This window comes from Seriola dumerili, unplaced genomic scaffold (assembly GCF_002260705.1).
Source record: "Seriola dumerili isolate Sdu_G_001 unplaced genomic scaffold, Sdu_1.0 BDQW01000035.1, whole genome shotgun sequence".
In the NCBI taxonomy this organism is placed as follows: domain Eukaryota; kingdom Metazoa; phylum Chordata; class Actinopteri; order Carangiformes; family Carangidae; genus Seriola; species Seriola dumerili.
Window position 1 is genome coordinate 3512044 of NW_019174290.1, and position 18222 is coordinate 3530265.

Sequence of the window (18222 nt, forward strand, 5' to 3'; positions counted from 1 at the left end):
TTTGATCAAAGTTCCACAGTGAGTAAAGTAAAACCAGTCAGGATTTTTTTTTTCCAGGGGCAGAGCAATCTTTTATCGTGAGGTGCTTGAGCTGTGTCTTCTCAGAGTATCTCATAAATTACTTTTTCAGTTTTCTAAACAGACAGGAAAATTGGAAACGGATCACCTTCCCTCTTACCTTTGGGATCATTATTGGTTCCTATTTTTTTTTTTTATTTCCCAAACAAGGATGCAAGTGCATCTCCTCTCATTTTTCTCAACTTTACACGTTTTCCCTGTACTAGAGTCAACCATTCATTATCAGCTTCAAATTTTCTGATAAATATTTATCTGCATTCTTGTACTTAAGATGCAGCCTATGTCTTTCAGTTTCTCCCTCTTCCTTACCTCTGTTACTGCTCCATCCTCCTACTTGCTTCTTGACATTCTAGTCGCACAGTCTCCCATTATTCCTCCCTGTTAATCCCTCTCTCTGTGTCCACTGCAACCCTCTCCCCCCTGCACCTCCCCCACTCTTTCCTCCTTTCATTCCACCTCATTTTCATGTCCTCCACACCGACCCATCCCACCCCCCCCTCACCTGGATGATGAGGCTGTAGTTGGACTGGGAGAAAAGTGGCGGGTTGTCATTGACGTCTGAGATGTCGATGTTGATCATGGTGCTGCTTGAAAGAGGGGGCACCCCATTGTCTGAGGCTACCACCGTCAGAGTGTACCCTGAAGTCTGAGAGAGAGAGAGAGAGAGAGAGAGAGAGAGAGAGAGAGAGAGAAACAGAGAGAGAATTACCATACATAGGCAAAGCTGCTTTTCTAAGCAATAATGCAGTGGAGTTCGGTAAACAAGCTTTCCTATTAGGCTTGACATGACTCTGATTGGATTCTGCATAGAGTGCAATTAGTTCCTCAGTGGATTAAAGTCTATGTGTACAGTCAGCGTTGTATCTGCTGTTTCTCTTACTCTCTCTCTGTCCAGCTGGCGAGCAACTTTCAGTTCTCCTCTGACCGGATCGATGGTGAAGGGGCTGCCTTGGTTCCCGTCCACGATGGAGAAGCGTACGCGATCATAGGAAGGACCGTCAAGATCCTCAGCCATCACCTTTGAATCAATCAAACAATCAAATCAATGATCAATCAACAATCTTTGATAAGGCCTTTAACCCACAATTTAATGCCTTTGCCTGTATAGCTTATGTTAGCTTATATGTTTCAAGCTCTAAAAACCTATTTTCTCAATCAGCTTCTTCCTATGAGTGATGGGGTTTTACATGAACACACAATTATCTGCCACATTTACACCAAATCAGGTTATTTTATAGGAGGATTTCTATATTTATGTTTGTGTCTTTACTAGTTTCCAGTGGGCGGGATTCATTGGAAAATGTGATGTCATATACCTCCATGCACCAATCAGGATTTAGCAACATTTGAATTAAAGTCTGATGACTGTTGGTGAGTTGTCACAGTCCTAGTGAAGCAAATTAAACAGATTTTTGAGTGTTGAACTCTTAATAAATAAAAAATAAAGACATTTTTAATTAACTTAATCTTTGATTGTTGTTTAATTATGAATATGTATTTTTTGAGAAATGCAAAGTAAAGCTGAAACCACCAATGGATTAATCGTTTAATCTTACTTTAATCAACAGAAAATTCATTGGCAACTATTCTGATAATCATTGTTATTGTTTGAGTGAATTTTCAAACAAAAGTGCACAAAATTTAAGTTTTTCCAGTGTCTCAGATTTTTTCCTTCCCCTTGGACTCGGAGATTTTTCTCAGAATCTCAGAGTTGAGATTTTCTAACGAAACAACTAATTCATAGAGAAAATAATCAGATGATTGACAAACATCAAAATAATCGTTAGTTGCAACGTCATACAGATACGTATGACCTTTTCCTTCCACACTCCTCCATCAAACACAACCACGCACACACACAGAAACACACACAATCTTAAAACCCACCAACCGTCACATATTGAAAGGAATCCCCAGGGAAATCAGCAGACAGTGAAGATTTACAACTATGGGACAATGGTGGGTATTAAAATCTAATTTCATGATCGATAATTTATATTCAGGTACATTAGACACAGATAAATGGCCGTAAGCATCAGTCTTTTATGGGGTAGGAGGAGAGGTGAGGTAGACAGGAATAGATGGAGTGAAATTTTTACATGCAAAAGGTAGAAAGTGCCTTATCTTGCATAGAGGCTTAATGAGTCAAATGCCTTTTAATTAAACTGTTTGAGCATGTGTGTCAGATAATGCTCGAGAACAGGGGTGCAGTGAGCATGAAGAGCATTGGTCCTAATTTAGCTGTGCCACCAGATGGTGATTTGCCACAGGTGCAGATACGTGATAGTGTGTTCAGTGAGTAATGGACAGAGAGGAGAAAACCTGTGAGGGAGTAGACGAACGACTGAGTGAGAAAGCAAACGAACCAACAGATTTAGCTGGGTGGAGAGAGAGTGAGGTGAGGGAGAGAGATGAAACATGTCTCTCACCCTGGATGCACTTTTATATTAATTATGGGTTATTTCGCCACAACAAGCACCTACTGTATGTAAACATAGTACGTATTTTTCTTACCGCCATCACAGTTTTTCCCAGCTCCGTGTCCTCGCTGACAACAGCTGTGTACACATCCTGGCTGAAGACAGGTCTGTTGTCATTGACATCAGTCAGGTTGATGTTCACAGTGGCCATGTCGCTGAGCGGCGGTGAGCCACCATCTGTAGCCTCTATGGTGATGTAGTATTCATGGGAGACCTCATAGTCCAATGGCTCAATCACAAAGATGTCACCTGAGGACATGGAGACAGGAGAAAAGGCAGGAAGTTAGAGAGTGTGTTGGTGTCACATTATGAAAATTCTTACTGAGCACCATAATGATGCAACAACATATACATAAAGCAAACAACGTATTATGTCCACTCCTGTCATTACTTTAGTCAACTGGTTTATATTTCCACATGCAAACATTTTCAGATGAAATGCAACACAAACCACAAGTCAAATCCGTCACTAGCTCTCATTTGAAATTCAAAAGTTTGGCCTGGCTCAGCTCCTTTAACTTGCATTAGTGCTTGCAGCTGGACAACAGAACAATACCCTATTCTTTTTCTTTGGTGCTGCGCTGCAGTTATCCAGTCTGAAACAAAACAAGGTGTTGCTTTTGAAAGTTCTGAGTGAGTTTTATTTGTTTGTTTGCAAATGTCCAAAAAAAGGCTAAAGTGTCAGAGATACTGCCATTTTTGTCCACATCAGCTGCCAACAATGTAATGGTATGGGCGACGTCGCTCCAGATATCTAATCCTGTGGTCATGATATGTTCTCCTATCATGTTTGAATTTGTTAAATTCATTAAAATTAAATTTAAGTTTTTAGAATTCATTATCAAATTTAATTGTGCAGGAAGTAGTGCAGTGCTAGTGATAGCAGAAAGCTGAGAGCACAATACAAGTAATCTATTTCATGCTACCACATACCTGTACGTGGGTCCACACTGAACATGCCGTGCTCATTCCCGCTGATGATGCTGTAAGAGATCTCTCCGTTAGCCTCCGTGTCCCGGCTGGCGGCCTGCACTCTGAGCACCTGTGTGCCCACCCCCACGTCCTCGGACACGGTGGCTGTGTATTCACGGTGCTCAAACACTGGTGGGTTGTCGTTGATGTCCAGGACAGAGATCACCACCTGGCACAGCGAGGAGAGACGCGGCGAACCCTGGTCGCTGGCGCGGGCTTTCAGCTCATACACCGACTGCACCTCACGGTCCAGGGGACGCTCCAGGCTTATTACACCAGTGTGCTCGTCAATAGAGAAATATCCATCAGCGGAATTGACTAACGAGTAGAGGATGTCACTATTGAGACCTGGAATGAAAGAAAAAGGACAATTTAGTTTGTTTTTTTTTATTGTGCAACATGGATCTTTTTTATTGCATTTTGGCAGAGTAGTTATGATATGATACCTCTCAGTTTACAACCTGTCTGAGTGTCTGACCTCTCCTGTTGCTGAACAGACTATCCACATCCAAACAATTAGGCTGCTGAGTGAAGTGTTATCATCACCAATAAGCCTGATGGCCACATCAACAGAAACACTCCTTTAAAACAAGCATATCAATTCTTATATTGACGTATTGATCCTAGACTGATTAAAATCGTCAACCTCTATTCTCATTCCAAAGCATCCATCTTTCACACAGCCTCTGATAAAGCAGGAGCTGTAAACGTCTAATCCGTGCCATCCCCATAACTCATGTCCTCCCACCAGCAAGACGCTCCCAGCAACAAGACAGAGACGGATCACAATAATAATCATAATGCCTTTCTGCAGGTGGCCTCCGTTTGAAATATGCTATTATATTCCCATTTATCAGGTAAGTCCCCCCCCACCCCCCATCCTCCATGGATCTCATTATCGGGCTGGAGAGACTACCGTGGGGAGCCCTGCTTATACGCTTTCCAATCACTTTAATCTGGTTTGATCATCTTTGTGACAACTGCTTAATGGTGGAGAAGTGTTAAGAGAATTGTGTTGAATTATGATTGGCTATATTTCTTAGTGCATGCTATTATGATTGTACGCTCACGCCTGAATCATGTAATATTACAGCAGAGTGATTAGTCGACTGACAGTCGATTAATTGGCATCTCCTTTGTCATGTATGATAGTAAACTGAATATCTTTGGTAATGCATCAACTTGACCTCCTAAACCTTATAATAGGCATTTATGCTATTTTCTAAATAAACGATTCATTGGATTAATAAAGAAAAAAGTAGCAGATTAATTAATAATGAAAATAAGCTTTACTTACAGCTCTATATCAAAGAGTGTTGTACATAACATTTATTCAGTGCAGACTAACTGCTGGCTGTTTTCAGACTTTATTTTGTGGACATCTGTAGTTTTAAGACATATTTTTCATTAGCTTCAATTGGATGCCAGACTGTCAAGAACAAGCTTGGCACAGAGAAGTGGACAAAGCAGAAAATGATTCAGTTCCCTTACGATGAAGCGGCATGAAAAATCAAATGAAGCAAAATAACAACAGCAAGGCAGTGCAGAGGGCGAAGGGAAACAGACAGATCCGGGCAGAGTGATAAAGGTCAGAGCAGAATTAAAGAAGGAATGTGTACTCGCATAACTTTAGTTTATCACAGATCAAGGGCACCAGTCTGGGTCTGATTGTCTGTCTGGTTCATAACCATTCCACACTGATAAGTGCTGCCTCTCAGAGATTGTAGCAGCAGGCTGAACTGAGGAGCAGCGATGTGGGTAACTATCAAACGTCTTCCAGCCAAATGGGCAGGCGGATCGCAGAGGGCTGTGGCACACAGCAACTAGTGCCAAGAACGAGTCCACACAGAGACATGGAAAGTCAAATATCGATGCAAGATAAAGCAACTCTTTTCTCTTAGGGGGAGGGTTACATTAGGCTTCGCATTTTGATGGTTGGCTGCAAGACAGTTGACTGGAGCCTGAGTGAACTGGGTCAAAGCTACAACGTCTATTTTTCTTGTACTCTCTGTGTGTCTGTGTGGGACTTGCCAGTTGTGCTTCAAGCCTGCACCTAAATCAAAAAATACTAGACACACACACACACAAAAAAAAAGAACTCTCAATGTGCGATATCCGTGAGTGTGAGACAAATACTAATCAAATCCCCCTCTGCTTCAACTCAGTGTAACTCTAAATAATTATTGCTCCTGGCTAAACTGCAGGGAGCACCTTTTTTCTCCCCCCTTTCTTCAAGTACCCTTATCCTTGATATTCAAAATGTGAAGCTTTTTGTGCCAGCAAAGCCTCAGGGAAGAAATATCTTAATACCTGCTCTTTCCAATTTTACCATTTAATGTTCCTCTCTGAGGGACCTAATTCTGGCATTCCTTTCATTATGTCAGGCTGTCAGTCCATCCAAAATGAGGGACCGGAAAAAAGGGGGAAATAGAAAGAGAGGGTGTTGATTCTCTGACAGGGAAGAGGCTGAAATGGTTCTTTAAGCTAGAACGTCCTGCTTCCTCCCCGCTAAACTAAAGCTGTAGTCTGGAGCGGAAGGTCCAAACGATTCCTGGATTAAGTCTCAAGGAGTTTAAATGACTGTTAAATCGCTCGGCTTTAAGATCTCAGTCTTACCCACGTGTAAACCTCTCACTGGTAGGCAATGCTTTGCTGAAAGGTGAAGACGCCTGAGATAAATATGAGGCCTGGTGGCTTTGCACCAGGCAAATGGAAAATTGCAATTATCCCTTTTGAGGATTCAGCTTGAAGAGAGAAGAATTTCATTAGAGTGTAATGGAGCTTTTAATTTGAGGGGTTTATCATTCATGAAATTCCACATTTGTTATCCCTCCCTCTTGCCATTTAGTGTAATGCAGTTGCATAATGGGAAGATAACAACCTGGGCATTGTTAGTCAGCACTGAGCCAAAACACATATGCATACAGTATACCATGAATCTAAAAAAGCTGGTTTAAAGTATTCTTGAATTATAAGTGCTTGCTATTTTATTGTGACTTTGAGTAATGAACTGGGATGCTGTTAATTGCATTTGAAGAATAATGTACAGGCATTTGTGAGCGTATTGCCTCATAATTAACTTTCTATTGCCTCAGCAGAAACTAAGACTGAATGGAAACCGATTATCCTGAGAGCTCCCAGCGTCTCCAAAGTTTAGCTAAAACATAATTCTGATACTTATTGATTCAGTGCACCGTGGCAGTAACGTTACAGCAGCTACAAAATATTAAAGTATTCAAAAGAAGAACTCAAACGGAAAAAATGACATTAAGACCCATATCATAATGATTACTAATTGTTTGTCTACCTCAAAAACAAAGATTTCCCAGTTATCGTGATGACCAAGCACTGAACTGAATCCATTATAGTAGGTGCTGTATTCACTTTCTCTACTACGCATCAGAAATTGAAATACCAGAATGATTTTTTTGGTGGAGTACAAGGTCGTAGTACAAGGTCGTGAAAAAATTGTGCCTGAGAATAAAGTTCCTCACCACTGTCGATATCGTTTGCCTGCAGTTTCGCCACGTATGTGCCCGTCTCTGTGTTCTCGAAGACTGTGAAGGTGTAGGGATCGGACGAGAACTGCGGAGGGTTGTCGTTGAAATCTTCCACGGTGATGTGGATGTCAGCCTCGCAGTACCGCCCTCCTCCGTCTACTGCCCGCATTTTGAACCTGTGCTCGTCTTGCTCCTCTCGGTCCAGGGGCTGTAAGGTCTTCAACTCCCCTGGAGGTGAGACAGAACTATTTTGAACAAAATACACAGAGACATGTCCCTTCTACTCCCAGAAGAGTGTAAAAAAATAATAATAACGAAGCCATTCCCTTGATAGACAAAAATACAATCTGTGCAATTAATCACAAGACTAAGTTTGTGTATAAGAGAACAAAACACTGTAACCCCCTCGCCTACTGTCTACTAACCAAGTCAAAAGCATCTAAACAACTAATGGTTTTCAAGACAGAGAAGAGGGGGGAATAAATAAGTAATCGGAGCGCAAGAGGAGGGAGAAAAAGGCAAAGAGAGTGGGGCGATGAAGGAAAACATCAGTGTTGGCAGCTAAGATCAGCTTGGAATTGCGGCAGCCAACATTACCACAGCCTCTCTGGAAAACTCCAGGGCCTCTTGGCGGTCCTCATCTGCAATAATCCTACTTGTCTGCACCGAGAAAAAAAAACATTCCCTCTCCATAACAGTAGCACTGCTGCTAGAGACTTAATACTGAGTGTAGTCAAATGACAGCTGGATGGCATTGTTGCCTTATTGTCTGTCTTGGTGTCAGTCTCTCAGCATATTAAGGCTGAATTTTGCTGTTGCTCAGGGATCCTGTGCAACAGCAGATGTGTTGCATGGCTGTTTAAATCTGCTGGCTTAGTTTGTTTTGTCCTTTAATGATTTTACTTTGCATTTGTTTTAAAAACAGGTTGGTGGTGATTAACTAGCATTGTTTTTTCTCTCCTTTTTCCTTCTTTCTTTTTTCATCCCAGCAACCAGCTGGGGTGTCTCATTTAGAAGGTCTCCCAGAAGACATTATTTGGAGGCAAGTATTGCAGCAATTCAATTGAAGTGTTAGACTCTGTATTTTGGCGCCACTGTGGCTCTTTCAGTTGCCCTGCAGGAGAATATTCTTGGCTATTTTTAAAAAACGAATAAGTAAATAACAACTGGGCAAAAGAAAACTTGCTGGCCTTCTTCATGGATGATGATGATTTGCAAACCCACACACAGAGAAACACAAATATAAAAAAGTTTACATTTTGCAGAAGGATCACAATTCCTGAATCTTAAGAACATAGAATGTAAGACTGCTGTCATGCTGAGCTGCCTTTTTCATTTTGTGACTCGAAGCAGAGGGCCGTGAGTGATGAAAGACTTAAACATGAGTTTCCCAAATACTGCTCCCTGAAATTCAGAATAACCTGCAACATAGCTTGAATGAAATCCAACACAATGAATGAGGACACAGATGGCTTCAGAAAAGACAAATGAATACAATAAAAATTGTGATTTTACACTGACCACAAAACATCGCACTCAAGCCTGTTACCACACAGATACACACCTGTATCAGAGTCAATGACGAACAATTCTGATCCAACTCCCTGGAGCTCATAAGAGATTTGGGCGTTTGAGCGAATGTCAGCATCTGTGGCAGCGACCTGCAAGATGAGCCTGCCTGCGGGGGAGTCCTCTGGGACGCTCTCGCTGTATAGAGACTGGGGGACGGATAGAGGAAGAGGAAAATGCATGAGGGAGAGAAATTAAAGTGAATACTTGGAAGAAGAGGAAACAACAAACCGAAACAGAACTGCTGAAATTACAACATAACTGGGGGGGGGGTGGGAGGGGGAGGAGGGGGGGGGCGGTGGGAGGGGGCGGGGGCGGTGGTGGGGGCGGGGGCGGGCGGGTTATGTATACCTTTTCGCATACAGGGCTGTTGTCATTGGCATCCAGCACCTTGACCTCCACAATGGCTTTGGCAGTGAAGATGCCATCACTGGCAGTAATGTTAAGGAGATAATTGTCCTTCTCTTCACGGTCCAACGGCTTCCTGACAGAGACCTTCCATTCATTCTGAATGTGTTCGATGGCAAATTGGCCGAGCGGGTCCCCTCCTGTTTGGCGTTAAAAAGAACATAACATTTTAGAATGATCATCAGTTCAGAAGCAGGAAGCAGCCTGAGTCTTTAAAAGGACACAAGGATAAAGATCTGTCCTCAATTTTTAACTCCAATTAATGATCTCTCAAATCATGTATCAAGTATTCAGCACTACTTCACAAATCATTACTTCTAAATCAAACATGTTTGGTACGCAAGCAAATCTTCAAACCAAAAAAAAACCAAAAAACAGCCGAATGTTGAAAAATGTACATGATCTAATGATAATTTTGGTTCCTGATTACTCTTGATATTTCCAGACTTGGCATAGTTCTTCACACTTGCTAATTAGCACCAGAGGAAGTATTTTTCCCCAGTCTATTTCAAAGCATTATTCAGATAATTATACATTTCTGTATTATGATGACCTAAATATTTGCCTAGAGCTTGGGCAGATTAGGCAATAACTCAGACTCCTAAGAGATAATAGGACTGTGTAATGTTTCACAGATGAGATATTATCATCATATTAAGTGGCATAAACGGATAATCCCCCCCTAAGCTCTGTTTATGAAAAACTGTTACACAAAGGAGTAGGGAGTAAACTCTCTGGGCTTACTAATTATCTGTTTTGCAAAATAATAAACGCCCACCTGTGATGAAGTAGTTCACTTGTTTATTGATGTCCTCAGAATCGTCATCCGTGGTGCTGAGGATAGCAATCACCCCGCTGGGTGGAGGGTCATCTTCACTCACTGTGCCTTTGTAGATCTCTGCAGTGAAGCGGGGTGGGTTGTCATTCACATCAGCGACTGTTACTTCCACTCTGGTGCCAGTAACATGTTGGACTTTATCCCCTTGGTCTGTGGCCAGGACAGCGAGTGTGTATTTGTTCATCTTTTCGCGGTCTAGCTCTTTTAAAGTGGTCACCCATCCAGTTTCACTATTAACAGCAAACAGCTCTGAGATCTCCCGCAAGTTCTGCTTGGGGTCGAGGCTGTATACGACATGGCCGTTGGTTCCAGAGTCTTGGTCGGTGGCTTTAACTTGGATCACTTGAGTCCCACTTGGAAGGTTTTCCACAATGACAGCCTCGTAAGGGTCTGACTCAAAGACAGGCTTGTTGTCATTGAGGTCTTTCACTTGGATGTTTACGTTTACAGATGTAACTATGTCGTAGTTCTCATATTTGGTCTGGGCAACCAAAGTGAGTTGGTACCATTTGGTAGTCTCGTGGTCGAGGCTTTTCTGGAGTTTCAAGGCTCCACTGTCTCTGTCTACGACAAACACCTCATCTTCATTGCTCTCAAGAGTGTTTCCTCTCACAAGGCTGTACACCACCGGTTGCTCACTCTCTACCTGAATCACATCAATTTCTGTGCCAATGGGAAGGTCTTCAGCAATCGTGTAACGGTAATGTGGTTCAGCAAATTTGGGAATTGGGGTCTCTGGTGCGACAATCCTGATGTAAACCTGTACAACTGAATGTTTGGATGGATTCCCAGTATCCTTCGCCCTCACAAAGAATGCATAGAGCTCATTTTCAAGTCCAATGAGACTCTCTTTGGTTTCAACGACCCCAGAGGTTGGGTGGATTTTAAAGTTCTCCTCCACGTTTTCAACATCTGCCTCGATTGAATACTCAATGTCAGCGTTGCTTCCCTCGTCCATGTCTGAAGCAGCAATTTTAACCACAGAGGTTCCCCTTGGGACATCTGATGCAATGGTGGCTTTGTACTCAGCTGCTCTGAACTGCGGGGCATTGTCATTGACATCTGTGAGAATGACATTGACAATACAAAAGCCTACTTTTCCACCACCGTCTTTAGCTATGAGAGAAATAGGAATAACCTTCTCAACTGTGTTCTCACGATCAAGGCTCTCTAGAGTGAAAATCTCCCCGTTGTCGTTGACAGAAAACTTGTCCTTTGCAAAGTCATTGACAATCTGGTATGTTATTTGCCCATAAATGCCTTCATCATCATCTGTTGCCTTTGCCTCTGCTACCAAGGTACCAACAGGTGAGTTTTCAACCAGCTCTACCACATAGTCCAACTGAGAGAAGGTGGGGTTGTGGAAGTTGGCACCAATAACTGTGACTATGACAAGTGCTGAGCTTCTGAATACACCGTCAGATGCTGATACATTGAGGTTGTAAAGAGGCTGCATATGTGGCCTCCGATGGTTGGAAATGATGATGGCGCCTGTGTGTTTGTCTATGACAAAGTTCTGATCTTCATTTCCAGATATGATTGAGAACTCCAACTTGTTGGAGTCTGAACTGTCGGCATCTGATGCTTGGACTTGGGTGATGAAATGTCCACGTAGAGCCAATTCGCTGATAGTGGTTTTGTAAGTGTGCTCTGTAAATACTGGAGCGTTGTCATTTAGGTCGGTAATGTCGATTGTCACGATGACATCACCGGAGAGGGCTGGAACACCTCCGTCCACAACGCGGACTCTCAATTTGTGCTGCTGGATTTCCTCATGATCGAGTATTTGAGCTGTAGAGATTGTTCCTGTGTCACGATCGATGGTGAAATAATCTGAGCTCTTCCCCTTTTCCTCAACCAACTGAAAGAACACTTCTTGGTTATTACCAGTATCAGCATCTTTGGCGTCAACTTGCAAAACTGATGTACCAATGACAGAGGCTTCCGAAATATTGGCATAGTAGGTTTTTGACAGGAACACAGGGGCGTTGTCGTTTACATCTTCCAGTATGATATCAACAAACACATCTGAGTGCGCTCCAGTCAGAGAGTCTGTGGCTCTTACATTTAACTTATACGCAGGATGAGTCTCAAAGTCCAAAGGCTGAATCACATGAATGACACCTGTGTTGAAATCAATTGAGAATTGTTTGAAAGGATCTCCCTCAGAGATGGTGTACACGATACGAGGGCTCTCGGAATCATTGGCCTGTACATGAAGCACAGGCGTGTGTAACTGAATGTTTTCAGGGATTTCAATGCTGTAAAAAGGCTTCTCAAATACAGGCATTGCTCTGTTCACCACGGTTACTGGCACTTCTACTTCAGCCGAGAGTGCCGGCTCTCCATTATCTTTTGCCATGACAACGATGACAAAGTCTGTGTTGAGTGACTCCTTCTCAAATTTCTTTCTGAGGGAAATTTCACCAGAGGGGCTAATTTGAAAGTGGTCCTGATGCTCTTTCAGGTGATAACGAACATCTGCATTTGAACCCATGTCCTTGTCCACGGCCGTGACCTGTCGGATGACCTGGCCTTCCTCTGCGTCCATCTGGACCAGGGCATGATAGGGAAGGTTCACAAACATAGGTTTGTTGTCATTCACATCTTCCACGGTCACAGTCACTAAAACATGAGCCGTATCTTCAGATTTGTCCTCTCTAGTGACCTCAACAATGATATCAAATGTGTCCTGTGCCTCACGATCAAAAGGAATCCCAGTGGTTGAGATTACTCCAGACGTGCGGCTGATTTCAAACCTGCTGTCAGGGTTCAAAATTTTATAGAACAGAGGCTCGTTCACCTGGTTCCCAACAGCAGCAATGACTGCTAGTGTTTTCTTTTCGGACGAATTTTCTTGGACGTAGGCTTTGTAGGACTCCCTGGTGAACTTCAGCTTGCTCTCCTTGTTTTCTTTCACGTTTATCTTTACTGTAGCAACAGTGGCAAATCTACCATCTGACACCCTAACCTTTAATTCATATCGACTCCTCAACTGTGTGACATTCTGAACGGAGATCACGCCTGTGATTGGATCCATCTTAAATCTATCACCAATATTACCCTCGGAGATGGAGAAGAGAAGTTTGGAGTTAGGCTCAGAGTCTGCATCTGTGGCGTTCATTTTAATCACTTCCACGCCTTTGTATGTTGGCACTATGACAGTTGTCTCATACACTTCTTGGCTAAAAACTGGTGAGCAGTCATTAACATCAATTACTTCAATGGTCACGTTGGCTGCAGTCTCTGCGAACAGGCGTGGCATTCCTAAATCATGGACCTGGACTGTGAAGCGGAAAACACTCCTCTGTTCATAATCCAAGGCTGTTGTAATTCTGATGGCTCCAGTGCTCGAATCAATGGCAAAATAGTTGTGTGCGAAAGGTTCGACAATTTGATAGACGAGCATGGCATTTCGGTCGCAATCAGCATCAGAGGCACGAATGACGAAAGGAGTGTTTTCATAGGTCAGAACAACGCTGTTGACGGGAGCAGACTCACTAATTACTCCTTTGAATTCCCTCTGGAGAAATATTGGAGCATTGTCATTTTCATCCTTTAGGTGAATCTGAAGTGTTGTGTTGCTGGCAATTCCAGCCATGTTGGTGCCTTGTATGATGAGATTGTATTGAGAGGTGGTCTCATAATCTAAAGCTCTCTGGGTCACAACCACTCCAGAGTTTGGGTTTATATCAAATGCGTTATTGATGTTGCCATCCTTTATTTGATAGAAAACCGATGACTGGCTGACAGCTGTGACCAAGCTCACAAAGCTTCCCGGGTGGGAAGATTCACTGACTTCTGCAGAGAATTCCTTTTCAGCGAACCTGGGAGCTGCATTATCAGAAACTGTTACCACAATGTGTACAGTGGCTGTAGTTGACAGTGGAGGTGTTCCATTATCAGATGCTTTAACAGTGAGTTCAAACAGGGTCTTGCTGCTGCGATCAAGCTCTTTGGCCACTGCAATTGTCCCGAGAACAGGGTCGATGGCAAATGAGTTTGCAACGTTTCCTGTAAGACAGAGAAGACCAAAGAATAATATGTTTATGTGGCTGTGCTAGAAATGTTTTTCATCCTGACCTGTGATGGCAACTAGGGCAGAATCAGTGTTTTACCATACATTGATTTATTTGTGGCAGCCAGCCACAATATCAACATTGGTATTGATTTTCTACTTTTTTTGCTATTTCAAATGGGTAAAATCTTATTTCACTGCAGAGCTGAGCGCAGCGCATTAATTCGCTCAGCCCCTTCCTGCCTCCCCACCCCCTTCCCCTTCTGTCTCTCTCTAGAGAGAGAGAGGGAACTGCTCATGCAAGTGCAAGTGGATAATGTTAATGTTAAGTCTTTAACTCTGATGCTGAACGTTTGCTCCTTCCATCCAGATGAATATTGAAAAATACTTTCAGACTCAAAAGGGGCACAGAGACAGTCTGGACCAGAGGTGTTAGCAAAACAGAGTACCTAGAAACTTAAGAAAACACACATGGGAAAGCTTAACAGTCCGACCAGTGTGATTAGCTACCCAATTAATTTGTTTTGAATATTTCCAGGCTTCAACCAATGCTGCTGTGGCAGTCAGAGCAGCAAGAGAAGGTCAGCAAGGAATAACTGTAGGTAATGAAGAGAGTGATGTAGGAGAGGAGGAGCAGGACAGCAGCCAACGCGCTGCTGCTGTCGGGGGTGCCAGCCAGGGCAGGAGCAACAGGTGAAATTGACAGCAAACACAGACAGAGAGCTGCATATATTATTCAGTTATTTATATGTCACAAAGTACTTGGCAATTAAAATATTTGTAGTGGTGCAACTTATATATTTTCAACTACCACCACAAATAGAATCAAACTAGAACTGCATTTTGCTGTGTGTTGTACTAGGAAGATTTGTTTGATGAGCATTTGACACAAAATGTTCAAAAAAGTTCCCCCCTTCAACATTAGATAGTAAACTTCCATTTTAAGCCATCGCTTTGACTCAAAAAAACATGTTTAAGTTCAATTACATTAAGTCATCACACCTATTTCAAATATGCATGTATCCAAACAACAAGCTAATCACCACATTGTTGCTTAATGTAGGAGAAAACCATTGTGGGAAATTCTGAGGGGGGATCTGCCCACCTCCCACGTATTTGGAGATCCTCTAGACAAAGTCTTCAATATTCTCCTAGTTTTTGTAAAGTATTCCATTCATGATCATGATGCAGTGGGCAGCAGGACTCTAGATGACTCATGCATTTTTAGGAGCTGATTTCATTTGCATCATTTTACAATGAAAGCTTTCTGCTGAGAAAAAAAAAAAAAAAAAAAAAAGGCAAACTGCGGCTCCGCAGAGTGGCACAGCAAATGTGTCTATATTTACCTGAGTCGATGCTGTATACGATCTCTGAGTTGTGGCCCTTGTCTTTGTCAAGAGCTGTGACCTGGAGCACAGCCGAGCCCACGGCAGCGGATTCGAACACACGGCCAGAGTAAGGTGTGCCTATAAACCAGGGTGCGTTGTCATTGGTGTCGTCCACATTGACAATAACACGCACAAGGTTCCTCTTTACTGGGATGTCCTGGTCTCGAACCTTGAGAAGAGAAATTTAGATAGTGACCGAAGAATAAGAAGAGAGAGGAAAGAGTGTGAGAGCCCTCAAGGGATAATTCCTTCCTGAATATTAACATCATAATGCATTTACTACTCATATTCTGAAAAGCACAGAAATAAACTTCATTGATTCATACCATGACGGTGAGGATGTGATGATGCATAGTCTCATGGTCCAGTCGCTCAGCGGTGTACAGAGTGCCTGTTCCTGGGTCAAGTCGGAACTTCCGCAGGCTGAATGGATCGGTGCTGCTCAGGAGTGTAAAGGTCAGTTTGTTCTTCTCGTCTCTGTCCACGGCGCTGATCTGCATGACCTCGCTCCCCGCTGGTGTGTCTTCAGGGACATTCACAACATACGCCTGCTGAGAGAACTGTGGCCGGTGGTTGTTGGTGTCGATGACACGGATAAGCACCTTCAGGAGAAAAATAAATTGGAGAGATTTTTTTTTTTAGTCATCTCCCAAATCACCCATGTGAATTTATTTTTCTAATTTTGTCAGAGTATTAAGCACTGTCATGTTTCAGAGGATAACTGGATGGATAAATTATTCAAAGTCAACCTTGCGTTTCAAGTTACTGTTGATCATTTCATTGATAAAAAGCCCGGAAGAGGGTAATTCTACAGCTGTGATCCCCAACCTGAGTGAGGTTTCCAACCTAATAATTACCAGAATACTAGTGTGTTGTGCAGATATACACCAGGTATATACACATATGATAGCAAAAGCAATACTTTATTTTTTCATTTCATGCAGCTAACTGTGAAAACAAGAAATCAATACTGATTAACTTCAATGCATCTAGATGAAAACTGAGGTAGGTAGGTGTTGGAGATTCAGTTGAGAGGACAGTGATTATCAACTGTGGAAAGAGGAAAAATGTAATAACATGTCTAAAAGTAACATAACTTTTAGAATAGGTAAATATGTCTTTGTGGTGCTGCTTTGTATACCAAATGGTCTGCTGATGTTTTCACAAACTCAAAGGCATGAAACACATTTCTACACATTGTTGCTTCTTGCTTTGGAAAGCAAAAAGTGCAGGGCTCTTTTCCCCACACACAACAAAGAATCTCACATCCCCAAACTGTAAAATTCCACTGGGAGCATGTTTTATCAACACCAGCCACTCGTCTACTGGACTTCCGACAGAGGATTATGGGGAGCTGCTGGAATGCCATCTCTGCTTCCCAGACCAGCGAGGGGCTTCTACCGTTGCCAAACATGGGGAACAAAGGGATCAGCCTAGATTAGACACCTGCATACCAGACACCAGGGGGTGATGTCCCGTAAGGAAACAGTGGAAGCCGAGCTGTATGGTGCACGAAGACTGAAGGGGACTGTAGTCACAAAAGCTCTGACCCGTTGACAGCTCACTAGCTGACCAGGATTTGTCAGATCTCTGGTCGACACAACTGCCCGCTGTTGTTTTTTGTCATAATACTGTTTGTTGAGCACTGTGAGCCTATATCAGAGACAAATATAGACTCAACCTGACAGGACTGATAACATTTACAATCTGCTGTGTGCTGTGATGTTGGCAATGCTGCTGAGGCTCACAGATGTCATCTTGCAGGGGGAGCGCTGGGCTGCATGCTGTCTGTCAGTGCCGTGAGCTGGCTGTTTGCCGCAAGTCATGTGTCATGAGCAACCCATGTCACACTGCTAATCAGAACGTGTGATGTAAAATAAATAAGATTTTCTAATAAGAGATTAACCCTGAACAAAAAAAAAACGTATGTAATTGGGCCTCCAGTGCATGTTGCACATCTGAGAATCCATCTCATTCCAAGCATGTCTTCTCATGTCATGCCAGACATCATATAGCACCAGATCCCTGATGTCTCACAAACCACCGTTTACACACACAGATGCAAATGCATGCACAGCGACGGCCACATAAAATATGCTCTTCCACACACACAACACACACACACACACACACACACACACACACACACACACACACACACACACACACACACACACAAAGAGGGTGTCCAGTGTGTCTCTATCTGGCCAGTGTCAGATAACACGTCTTGTGAATAGTGAGTAAGGTGGCGAGGGCTGATAGTGCCGTCAAGAAGCAGAAAGAAATGGAACCTAGTCAGTAGTATCCACATCTATCCATAATGTACTATTTCATAGTAGGTTTAGAAAGCACACAAAAGGCTATTCAGCAGCCCCCCCATCCCCATCCACCCCCCCACATGCACACAAACTTGCCTTTCCCTTTGCAAAGAGGCTCTACAACACTTCAAAGGAACTTTGCCCCCAAACATCACAAAGCAGCATGATACAGCCTGGCTACAGCAGAAATGCTGGTGTAGAAGAAAACTCTGTAGTCTTTGTATAAGGCTTCCTCTGGGAATGCTGAGGAGGAACAAGATTGGGACTGAGACACAGATGTGACAGATGGAGATACTAAAGGAAAAAAAAAAGTGCTGTGAGGGTGAGATGAGAGTACGAAAGAGACGTGACAGTGAAAAAAAAAACAAAGAAAGCTAAGGGAAATTGTCAAATTTAGAAAACACAGGTTGGAGGTGAAAATAAAAAAAATGTGGCTGAGAATAAAATATACAAAAAGAAAGTCCAGGAGAAGACAGTCCTACATATAATAGTCAGCTTTCATAAAGAAGACAAGAAAACATTTACACATGAGGTGAACTTTGGAGTGAGACATAAAGAGAGTCTTTGTTATGTGGACGCAGATAACATGAGAAACGGGAGACCAGGAACAGATTGTGAGCAGAACAGCTTGAGGTACTTCTGCACGGCCAAGG

At 42.8% G+C, this 18222-nt stretch overlaps 1 protein-coding gene across 5 annotated transcripts in view; it reads right to left on the reverse strand.

Moving 5' to 3' along the window:
- The window catches only part of fat1 (FAT atypical cadherin 1), a 71268-nt gene that overhangs the window by 13477 nt on the left and 39569 nt on the right, over positions 1-18222 (reverse strand). For all 5 annotated transcript variants that reach the window (XR_002664921.1, XM_022738089.1, XM_022738088.1 and 2 more), the window contains 10 exons: positions 15578-15853; positions 15210-15420; positions 9786-13859; positions 8951-9147; positions 8595-8748; positions 7025-7258; positions 3492-3878; positions 2593-2807; positions 959-1096; positions 581-724 (listed from right to left, as the gene is read on the reverse strand). Coding sequence is in view for 4 of the 5 variants with exons in the window: in XM_022738089.1 (XP_022593810.1) it covers positions 581-724; positions 959-1096; positions 2593-2807; positions 3492-3878; positions 7025-7258; positions 8595-8748; positions 8951-9147; positions 9786-13859; positions 15210-15420; positions 15578-15853 (6030 nt within the window). In the remaining variant the exon portion in view is untranslated. The remainder of the gene's footprint in view (positions 1-580; positions 725-958; positions 1097-2592; positions 2808-3491; positions 3879-7024; positions 7259-8594; positions 8749-8950; positions 9148-9785; positions 13860-15209; positions 15421-15577; positions 15854-18222) is intronic.